At 43.7% G+C, this 12,014-nt stretch overlaps 1 protein-coding gene across 6 annotated transcripts in view; it reads left to right on the forward strand.

The window, feature by feature from the left end:
• Nucleotides 1-12,014, forward strand: part of SPATS2L (spermatogenesis associated serine rich 2 like) — a 166,875-nt gene that overhangs the window by 108,291 nt on the left and 46,570 nt on the right. For all 6 annotated transcript variants that reach the window (XM_080932681.1, XM_080932680.1, XM_080932682.1 and 3 more), the window contains one exon: nucleotides 2,505-2,751. In XM_080932681.1, coding sequence (XP_080788807.1) covers nucleotides 2,505-2,751 — 247 coding nt within the window. The remainder of the gene's footprint in view (nucleotides 1-2,504; nucleotides 2,752-12,014) is intronic.

Below are 12,014 nucleotides of genomic sequence, written 5' to 3' on the forward strand. Positions count from 1 at the left end.
TGTAAAGCCATAGAGAACCAGGGTCCTTCTGGAACACAAATGAGCTGCTCCTGAAGGGCAATGGAAAGATTCTCCTCTGCCCATTCACATGACAATGCTGGACCATCTAATCACAGGAAGTGGGGCTCCTGGGCACAGCGATGGTGCGTCTGCCGCCACCAGCACCCCATTTCCACACTGACACCACAGGGCCTGCTGTTTGCTTCTCACGGGATATGAGGTGCCAGCCTCCCCTGCCCATGAATTCAGGGACGATCACAGGCCCATGAAACAGGTTTTGAACCAACCCAAAGCAGCAGGGTTGCTTTCATGCAGCCCCAAGATTGCAGACATCGCTGGAATCATCCTTCCTTCCTTCGGGTTTCATGTAGAATAGGAGGAAGTAGGGGATTTTGCCTGTTTTGTTTGCCACCATTTTTGACAATCTCTGCTTATCTTTTAATCATAGCTTCCCAGGCTTCCCAGTGAGATAAAGATGATTTGCAAGTGATTGAAAGGCTGTATTTATCTTTACATGGAAAAAAATTCAGATGTGTGCTTTGGTTTCTAAATTTCTGTGATGGCATAGGGAGGGAAGCAGAGACAGCAGCTGCAGACCCAGTTCCTTAGTGAAATCCCTCTTATGGTCTCAGCAGGGCGAAGGTCTCCAGACCCAACTCAGTGGACACTGGGCTTGAACTCCAAAAGGTGGGGGTTGGTGTGTAGGGGTGGGAGTAGTGTCCACTGTCCCTTTTCACCTGTGCTCATCAATCAGATCTCTCACCCAGAAGGACTAGGGCATGATTGTGATGTTTGGGAAAAAAAAAAGAAGTGGGCACGGCTAAAGAGGGAAAAGCAGTTTCTTCAAGGGTGGGTCTCAGAGTATACTGGTGCTCTGCAGCAAGCCCAGAATAGGTCTGGTATCCGTACCACCGATGGTTAAGTGCATTGAATAGCAACTAGATAAAAACCAGAGTCAAATAGAGAAAAACCAGCTCCTTGGGATGACTCATCAGGGAAAGGCATTTGAGTTTGTTCTCTGGGATCCATTTGGTAGAAGGAGAGAACCCAGTCCTGCAAGTTGTCCTCTGACCTCCACACATGCTTTGTAATATAGTAAATAGTGGAGGGAGAAAGGGGGCGGGAGGAGGGAGGATGGGAGGGAGAGGGAAGGGAAACTGATTAAGGGGAAGAGAAAGGGAAAGAAAAAGGATGCACACATTCAAGAAAAATGGGTCTATCAATTAGAAACATATTGTCCATTTCCTGGTTACTGCTATATATTTAGTGACCAAGCATTTGGGGAAAAATACAGTAGAATTCTGTGAGACTCCAGAACACTCTGATACCAATGCAGTGTAGAGCTATTTCAATGTATATGTAATGAACAGAAGAGAGGTCCAGGTCCAGGTCCAGCGGAACACAAATCTGATATCACCTTGTAATAGCAGTTGCCCCGGCTTAAATAACCACAGGATGATTCTGGAGCCTCAGGCTGCCTTAAACATGCTGGACAACGGCAACAATCCCTGCAGTCTCCTGATTGGTCGATGTCTGTGTCAGAGATCCATGTTGGCCCACCTTGTGCTTCCTTTTCTTAAGAGGCTTCTCCTGGGGAGACACAGCACACATCTGTTCACCCCAGATACGGATCCCACAACAGACCAAAGTACGGATAGCACCACCATCTAACATGGTTTTATTGGGCTTACTTACAGGAATATGGGTGAAGGGTTACTTACAGGAGCAGAAATGACTCAAAGACAGCTGCATCACCCAGCATGGGCGACAGCTCAAAAAGATGGGAACCTGCAGCTCACTGCACAGCCCGCAGACAGCTCAACAGGCTGGAGAGTGTCCTTTCCAGGAACCTCAGTTGGTCTGAGCCTCTGCCAGGCTGCTCAGCTGCTCTCTGCCTCATCCGAGCTGCATGGCTTGTCTCCAAGTCTTAGCAGTTTGGCTGGTCTGAGAGAGACTCAGAACAGTATTGTTTATTCTCAGGAAAGAGGCCACATAGTGCATCTGGTAAGTTTCAGGGACTTCCTGTTCATTGTTTACATTGGGTCCTAAGGTGCTTCCGGCAGAATGCAATGTTTCAGGAAACAGCTATGCGCCTCATTTGCTGTAGATAGTCTGCCTTATTCCTGTCAGTCCTTCCCCTTTGGCTCCCTCCCCAGATAATGGAACCTAAGTGTTCAGCTAACCTCCAGGTCCTGAACTGCTTCAGGAAGCAAGAGTTATTTCTTAGTATAGCCGGTTGTCTCAGAGCTGTTAGTCTTTCTTAAGTTGCTTAAATTACCTCTCTACTATAAGCTATTGCTCCTACAGGTTTTTTTTTCCTTTCAAATTAAGGAAACTTTTTATTGACTACAACTGCAAGGTAAAAGGTTTGAACTTTTAGAAGCACAATATTTAGATTAATCTGGATGTGTAATAATGATTTGTCTTCATCCATCAGAATGATTGTCTTATCAGAGCCCCTGCTGAACAACTGTACAGGTTTTCCCATTTGTTCCTCTCTGTAGAATAATAAAAGGAAAAGAAGCAAATCCAAGCAGCATCAAGGCAACAAAGATGCTAAGGACAAGGGGGAGAGGCCAGAGGCGGGGCCCCTGCAGCCCCAGGCACCACTGGTACAAAATGGTCACATGAATGGCTGTGAAAAGGACAGTTCGTCCCCTGACTCTGCCAGAGAAAAACTGGCCCTCACACCACGCGAGAAAAAGATCTCAATACTGGAAGAACCACCAAGGGCTCAGCGTGGGATCACAGGTCAGTTCTTAAGTATCACTTGATGGGGTGATGGACACAGCAGAGGGAGCTCCTTGAAGCGGTGTCTGCTGCTGCTGCACAGAATGGGAAAGCTTGAGCATCTAGTATGCAGGTACTACTGAGTCCTGAAGCCAGGGTCTAGTACAACAGGCTCAGAGAAAAGCTCATAGTCCTGCACCGACTCAGAGCATCTACATCCACCCCCAACAGCGCCGTAGTTCTGTTACTGTCTAGGGTTCTCGACTGGTTCGTTTTCTAGGCCAGTTAAAGAATGGAAAAGTGGGAAATACCTTGAGCATTAACAGGTGACAGCTAGGAGCTTCTCAGATACTACCCTGGATCTGCCAAAAGCAGCCAATGAGGAAGCGCACAGTCAGAGAAGCAGAGGGAGCTTGGGAAACTGAAGCCCAGCTTCTCCTTGATGGCTAGGGATGTTTAAGTCTTTAAAGGGTCTTCCCTCCCTAATTTAGCTTTAGGTCTGTTTGAAGAAGGCAGGACTGCTGATTAGTTGACTGCTGTGTAAACATGTCCCAATCCAGCCTTGAACTTTTGGAGCCAGTCCCTCAACAGGGAGTCTGCTGGCAGGAGAAAAAAACTTTAAGTTGCCAGGCATTTGTCTCAGGTTAGGAGGGTGAGAAAGGAGCCAGTCATTGTTGAAAGTTACCATCCTTTTACCTGGTTACACCCCTTCTCCTAGATTATTTTATCTCCTTTTGGGTATTAGAATGTGGGTTAATCTTTTATGCTGCAGCTGTAGATTAACTTCAAAAGTCGACCTACGGGTGTATATTATACAGTGTGTGTGCAGGTACATATGCAGGTACAACAACCAGAGGGTGTTGTAAGGGTGTCTCCTACCCTGTAACTCTCCACCTAATCTGAGACAGAACCTCTCACTACTCAAGATAGAGCCTCGCACCGTACCTCAAGGCAGGCTGACAGCCCACAAACCCCAGCTCTACCTTCCTTGCCTCTCTCTGCCCACCATGCACAAGGGCTGTACAGCACACAGCCATGTTTAGCTTTGTCCATAGGTCCTAGGGATTTAACCTGGGTCCTCATGTTTGCACAGGAAGAACTCCTACACACTGGGCTGTCTCACCAGCCCCAGATCTTCGAATGCACTGTCTGCGTCTGGGCATGTCCTTTCTTCTCTTCTTCTGTAAGAAAGAATGCTGTTTTGTTTTGTTTTGTTTTTTGTTGTTGTTGTTGTTGTTGTTGGTTTTTTTGTTTTGTTTTGTTTTTTTTCCTACATGCTGTGATACAGATTGCCACAGACAGTAAATTGTAAACAGCAGAAGCTTCTTTGGTTCTTGAGGCGTGGAAATCCAAAGCTGGGGAGAAGAGATGAGAGAGAGGTTAGACTATTAACAGGTGCTTACTATAACATTGCCAAAGAACTCCACCTATACTGCTGTAGTCAGATGATCCTTATTGGCTGGAGGACACTTTTTCCAAACCAGACATGGACCGAGATAAAAATAAACTAGTTAGAGAAGGATGAAGAGAATGGGGGGCATATGGCCCATGGAGGTGCAATGAGGCCTGGGGGCAAGGGAGATGCCTCTGGGGGGCCCATGTTGGGAATCCCTTTCCCCTGAGGGACCAGCCACACAACAGTATAGTACAGAATAGAGTTTATTCAGGTCATGAGAGAGTTAAGAGGGTAGTAGAGGCAGAGAGAGGGAGGGGGGGGTGGAGTAGAGGCCAGCTATGAGCACCTGGAGGGAAAGAGGGGAAGGGAAGAGGAAAAGGAGGGGTAGGGGTGGGAGAGCAAGGCTGCAAGAGGCCAAGAGGCTTAGCGAGGCAAGAGAGGCCAAGAGAGAGAGGAGGGGGCAAGCAGCCCCTTTATAGTGTCAGGTCACTGGGGCGGAGCATACCTAGCTACTGCCAGGTAATTGAGGGGTGGGGTTTACAGAATCCCAATACATATTGCCTCCAAATTCGCCAAAAATTCTTAATTCAGTTTTTTTTAATGTTTTTTTTTTTTTTAATTTATAGTCAGGGCAGGAGAAAGAAATTAAATAATCAAATGACAGATTCCCAACTTTCCTTGTTACTGCTTTCACACGAATTACTTTCAAAATCTAATTACTCAAGTTGCTGTTTTGATATCAATCATAAACTTAAAGCAGAGCACATATGTTTATTCACTTATAATTTTTGCCTCCATCCGAACACGGTTCCAGTAAGTCTATCAAGAAATTGGAGTAAATGCAAGACAGAGAAGCCCTTCAGCTCACCACGTGCTTACTGCGTGCTTACCACGTGCTTACCGCGTGCTTACCGTGTGCAGCTGAGGGTAGCCCCATTCACAGTTAAGAACCCACTGAAGCTTTTCTCTGGACAAGGGACCTTGATAAACCCTAGCTTTCTGTGAAGAATTCTTGGTTGTACCAAGCGTGGTCCGTATCCTTTTGTTCCTGCGAGTTTAGCCTGAAGGCATTATTTGTTAATGCCATTGGTTCCTTACAAATCATTAGGTTTTAGGTTCACTTTTCTAGGGAAGATTGAGTAGCAGGAAGTCATTGGGGTGTTTGTAAAAGGAGGGGAGCCCCACTGGGTTGACCATTAACTTCATGTGTGCCCCACACGCTAGGATCATACATTTTAAAACATGTTTGTGACTAGTTTTTAATCTTCCAAAGATAATAAAGGTCCATCATGAAGTTGGTGCGCAAACTGTTAAATGGCTGACTGTCTTGTTCAATCCGTCAGAACCCAGGCCCATGAATAGATGAGTCACAGATAAATGTCAGAACTTGTGTACTCTACACCCCCCCATTTTTGAAAAGGAAGGATGAGACAGACCCTTAAACCCTGTTTTATGGGGAAACCAAGGCTCCTTAGGTGGAGAGGTCAAGGAACTAATTGTCTCTTTACCCTTTTGGAGTTGGCAAAACTTGACTCCCATAGGTCCTGCTAATGTCAGTGCAGAGTTAATGCTAAAGCCATAAGCTTTCTCCTAAAAATAATTTTTAAAAAATGTATAATTGAAAAATTAGAAAAACGTAATACTAACAAAGCCACATGGTGATATCCCATGCTTGAGTGGGCTTACAGCGTGAGCCTGAAAGAAATTTCCAGACTACTTGTGGAGGCACATTAGTCAGGTTCTCTAGTAATGGAACTGGCTTGACAAAGCCCTCCTTGAATGCCCCACTAGGCAGGAGGCTACAGACCTGTGCAAGGCGAGTTTTATCTTTTCATAACACCTTGACTCTCAGGATCTCACTTTAAAAAAAAAAGTCTTAAACAGAATCATTATGCTGGCACGGGGGAAGGTTAGCTTTAAGTTAAAATGTATGCAGGCAGCTGAGGGGTGTTAGTGTGACTTCCTACATGAAAAAAATCACCACCCTGTCGTTCCCACTGTAAATATAAAGCTGTCGGTAGGGCCGGTGCTGCACGTCCGCCTGTAGCTTGGAATTCAGAGAGTGTGCTTTTAAGCCTGAGAGTAGGCTTTTTTTTCCTATATTTCAGAATTTTTAGTAACGGCTCAGATTAGATCTTTTACGTAATCCAATCAAAACCATCCTGTTTTCAGTCCTAAGTGAGCCAAAGAGTAGACAGAGGTTTATTTTCACTAAAAGCGGTGCCAAAGATAGTAATTTTTACCCCCTAACGCCTCCAAGCTAAACGTCTAAACACCTTGGTGTCCAGTTTCCCAAACCTTCCTCCTCTGTTTCAGGAGACTCAGATTTTGAACCTTATCTCTGTTTGGGCCAGAACAGGAAATCTGTTCCTAGCTGACTGTCTTTCTTCAGCTGAACTGAGGAGGAGGGGGCGGGGCAGGGCCACCAGCAGCCTCCCTTACACCCTAGTCTCTCATTCCTAAAGCTTTCTGGGAAACCTTCTTTTCCTGTTTGTCACAAATGGAGGGCCCCTGCTGTGTTTGCTAACCTCCACAACCCAGATGGGGCTGGTCGGTCCACTCTCTGCTGCCCTAAACAATACCAACTCTGCAAGGGGCTCAGGGGCACTGAACTGCCTCCTCACTCTCAATGTGGAATAAACCAAACAAGAAAGATGGAGGGGGGCTCATTATTTTATAATCCAGTGGTTTGTCCCCACTTTTTGCTTGCTGCAACTGCAAACACCCCGGCTCTGTTTTGTGTTTCCAAGCAGACTTCTTTTTCATGTTACTATCAGCAGGCGTTCCAACGTGATCTCAGCTGCTCCTCTAAGCCCTGGGTTGAACCAGAGGATTAGTAGAGATCAACGGGAAAGCTGTTAGCCTAGAACTTTCATAATGAAGCTAAGGCTGTGAAGTCAAACAGCATAATATACCATAAGCAAAGACCTAGGGTGGACTGACTGAGTGCCAACCTCAATCTTATTCAGTTCCTGAATATGTGACCCTGGGAAAGTCAAGCCCTTCCTCTGTACAACAGAAAAGTCTAACTCTCCAAGGTTGGGGCGAGCCAAGGATGAGACTGTAGTAGTGTGCTTAGCACAACGGACCTGGCAGAGAGGCAAACACTGAGTCACTGCTCCAATCCCTGAGCACGTATGCTTGAGCCTCTAATGCACGCTGGGTATTTTTACATGGGAGATGAGCCAGATGACCATGCTTTTGCTCCTGGGGAGTTTATGTGCGTTGTTGGGTAGGGAAAATAGATGAATAATAGGACAGCATAAGACTAAGACACCAGGATAATTAGAGATCCCAGAACACATGAAGGCCACCTACCTGAAGGCGTGCCTGCTGTGTGGTGGTTTCAACCGAGGCCCTGCTGTAAGATAAGCATCCGAAGAGCAGATGCTGAGGCTGAGCTCCAGGTTCTTCAGTATCTCGTGCCAGGTTGTGGGGGGGTCTCAGCAGCCAATTTGTTTTCTCTAATTTAAACTTAGTACGCAACTTAAAGAAGCCTTCTAATTATAACCATAAGGTTTTATACTACCTTTAAAATATTAACGATATAATCCTTTGTACAGAGCCAAGATTATGTACTAACATATGAACACACATTTTCTTGTTATTTTAAAGCGCATAATTACCTGTTGGCCTCCTCTTTGATTATTACTTTATCACCTAAGTTCTTGGTTTATTTCCATGTATGGTTTGCGTCAGCCTTAGCCTCTGCTTAGGCAGCACTGTGGCTGAATGTCAGGAGAGACCTTCAAGTTCATTCTCACTGACTCAAACCTCTGCTTTCATTCCCGGTGGTGTAGAGCAGTACTGATCTCAGGCCACAGGACACCTAATGCCCTCGGCTGCTTCTCTTCCTGAGCAGGTGAAGCTCAGAGGCATCTCTCCCTTCCTCACTGACGCAATGCCTGTATTCCATCCAGTGAAAACACACAGTATCGCTACTCATCTCTAAGTAGCCTAACTGCCACTCACACCTTGAAGGGTGACTTTGGTTACAAAACTACTCAGTGTGAACACAGAGAGAAGGAGGGCTTTCAAGGGGGGGAAACATCGTTAAGGTTTTTGTTTTAAGTGGAGCTTTACCCTGTCAAATGCAAAGAGACTTGAACTTACCTTGCAAGGAACTAAGACAGTGTGGCATGAATTTGATTCCACGTGTCTGCCTCCACCTTTGACAGTTGGTTCATTGTTATTCTCCTTTTAATGCTTGTCTCCAGTCAGAACATCACCCACTGTGATGGCTTCTGAGGCACTCAGGGTTCATGGGTGTTGGGTGGAGTAATAATGCCTCTGAATATTTGCTAAGGAAATTCTGAAAGGGCAGAACTGAGACTACATCTGAATAGCTCATGTGTTCTGGGTTACTCCTTCTGCCCTGCCGATGCCAGGAGGCTATGGGAGCTGATGTTTGCAAGACACTGTCCTGGAGGTGCCCCAGAAGAACTTCCCTGCGGTCTCATCATTAGCTGGTTACTCTGGCATCATAAAGAGCGCTGTCTCCACTTGGCCATGCCCACCTCAATCATCAACCTATTTGTGGTGGCTTACAGCCCATCTCAAGACCCCGACCCCACTGTCCGAAGTAGCCACCCATTACTGAATCTAGCTGACTTCCGATCTGTATTTTCTTTCCCTTTCAGCGGTGTGTTACATTGTTTACTGCTCTCTTTGTTCACCTCCACCTTTTCTTCTTGGCTTCTGTGGCTCTGCCTTTTTATTTCCCATGTCTTTATTGCTTTGTCTCAGTTTCTTTGAAAGTCACTCTTTACCTGGTTGTTGAATTGCTAGACCCCATCGAGGCTTGGCTGCCCCCAAGTCTTCATTATGTAAAGGAATGGTCTCTCCTTAGATCATTTGGACCCTGACCTGGCTATTTAGCTATGTCACGTGGCTCACTCCAGTCCTCCTAGCCCATCCTCCTCTCTGAACATCAGGTTTATAATCCATATTTTCACCTTGACATTTCAGAACTCTTCGGTGACGTGCTCCCAAACAACTCTTGCTCTCCATTTTAAGCTTGGCTTTTTTTCTCTGAAAGAATCTATGCAAACCGGAAGTCCAGGAAGCACTCAGGACAGCTCCTTCTCTCTCCATCAAACCTGGTGTTTGTAGCATTAGTCTGTTTCTCAGTCTCTACCTCTCCATGCATACCCAGACCACCACCTCGCTTCCAGTACTACAGAACGAACTCACGAAGCACCTGCATCTCCTCCTCTCCAGATCTGTTCCCTTTCCTCCCGCTCCCATCCCCCTCCCCCTCCCATTGCCTCCATGAAGGTGCTTCTTCTCCCAACCACCCTCTCCCACCTCAGAGCCTTGGTGTTCTCCTACACTGGGAAAATGACTGTACTCTTTTCACAACACAAATTCCACTTCCATGAATAGAAAGTCTTTCTTGTTCCCAGATCTCAAGACCCACCATATTCTGGACCCTGTGTCTTGCTGTAGTCTTACTTTAAGCTGTTACCTTTTGATTTTTTTTTTTTACAGATTATTATAGAGTTGGTGTTTCTGTATTTTAAATTACTTTGTCCTAATTGAGGAAACTTGTAAAATTCCATTAAGTAAATCCTATCTTCTCAAATTAACCATGGTTAAATTTCATTTCAAAATTTATTTTAAGGCACAGATAGGTAAAATCATGAAGAAGCGTGTGGATTTCTGCACTTGGCTTTGAAAGTGCTGAGGTATAGGTGTTGCATCGTATCATTAATTATATGTTAAGACTGTTTTACTCAGGCTCTCTCGTTTCTTAGGAAGGTAACAGACAGGTAACACAGAGGGTTCTATACAACCTCTTTCCAACGTTCGACATTCTGCTTCTTACTCATCTATTTATCTTTAGTTTTGTATTTATTTCTTGATGATTTTGTACATGAGTAAAATGCATTTGAAGACTGTTAAAGTAATCATGTGTATGTATGTGAGTCTGTCCAGGTATATGCACATGAGCGCAGGGACCCTCTGGCCAGCAGAGGGTGTTGGATTCCCTGGAGCTGGAATTACAGGATGTTGTAAGCCACCCAGTGTGGGTGCTGGGAACTGAACTCTAGTCCTCTGTAAGTCCCCAAGGCTTCTCCATCCCCAAAGACAATGAATGCAGAGCATACATTCTCTGTTCTCTTCTAGACCACAGTGACATGACTGTCCCATTCAAGGATTAACGCTCTCCATAGCCACTTAGTCTCTTTCTTTAAGCATTGATGAGTGTCACGGCAAAAGGCCGCTTCTCTGATCCAGAGGCAGACCATCTTTATTAGCATATATTAATTATATAAAGTCATATTTTTATGGCATTTCAATGGCTGTTTTATTTTTATGAATCTATTAAGTGTTTCTAAACAGTTCTCCATGTGGGTTCCTTCAGTCTGTCTCTGCTTTTAGAAACAACACTGTAGTGCACAACCTCTGTGGGAAACTGTTATTATTTTCTAGGTGCTGTTAATTATTGGGTTTAAAAAGGATGAGTGAGTGTGTGTGTGTGTGTGTGTGTGTGTGAGAGAGAGAGAGAGAGAGAGAGAGAGAGAGAGAGATAGAGTTCTTAGGTTCTTAATACATTAATACATTTCTGTTCAGAAAGAGTACTTTAATCTCATTGTTTTTTAAAATCTGATTATTTAAGATAATTTGTAATTCACTTATCATAAATATTTAAGAACACTAAGATCAGATATCAAAGAACCATATTTGTATATAGTTCTCAATTATATAGCTGGTCATTATATGGTGCTGTTGTGTTTATTTACGTGCTCTTAAGAGAGTGGTAACATGCTTTGAGTGACACAGAAATTAGGAACTTTAAACCTGATTTTATAACAACAATGTTATGTTTGGTTTATTGACTTTCCCGGATAAAATTACTCCAGCCAATAAGCACGATCAGATAGTGTGCTATATTGGAATATCATCTTTGGGGTAGATTCTGAAATCATTTTAATGGGTTAAAATAATTACTTCAGGGCTACTATCTTTACTACATTCTTTGAGGTTAGATTTAATTGTCTGTCTACTTCTTATAGTCTTCCTATGAAAGCATCAAATTTACATACATACACACACACACAAAACCCTAGAAACTAGAGGAAAGAGGGTCATGAAAATTTAAAATTTGATTACATACATGGTTGTTCATAAATTGTGAAAAACCCTGTAATGTATGTGTCTGTACCGACAGCAGTGGGTACATAAAGCTGTACTTGTGTACAAGAGTCTTACTCTTGAAGGAACACAGTGTCTGTTGAAAGGACAGTGTGATAAACTGATACCACAATTGTGTAATCCTTACCATTTTATATTCATTTTTATGCTTAGAGAAACTAAAAGTGGTAGATGTAATATAATACCAATAATTACATTAAACATAAGTGGACTAAAAATTCAATTAAAAAGTAGATGAGAAAACCCAACTATATGTTATAATGCTTGTGAAAGTTCAAGATCAAAAGCAGAACTGTAGGAAAACCACATGGTGTGAAGAACTATGTACAGTCAGTTGGTTTGGCAGCGTTGGTGCTGACTTCAATACAAGAAACACTGACAGAGCCATTTCATAGTAACGTATAAGTCAGTGTATCAACAAGAGCTCACAATTCTAAACCGAATTACAGAAAATCTACAAAGCAGAATTGATAGAATTAAAAAAATACAAATCCATAATAATTGAGATTTTAATAATATTTTCTTACTAATTGATGAAACAGATTAAACATTAGTAAGAATGTAAGTTTACTCAGTACTATTGACCATCTTTATTCATAGGACCATATACTCAAGCATTTCAAGAACATCTGGCATTTTCAACAAAATAGACTAATTAACAGGCCATAAAATAAGTCTCTAGATATGATTTCAGTACTATCATTATTACCAGAGAAGACTACACAGACAC

Source organism: Micromys minutus, assembly GCF_963924665.1.
Source record: "Micromys minutus genome assembly, chromosome: 19".
In the NCBI taxonomy this organism is placed as follows: Eukaryota; Metazoa; Chordata; class Mammalia; order Rodentia; family Muridae; genus Micromys; species Micromys minutus.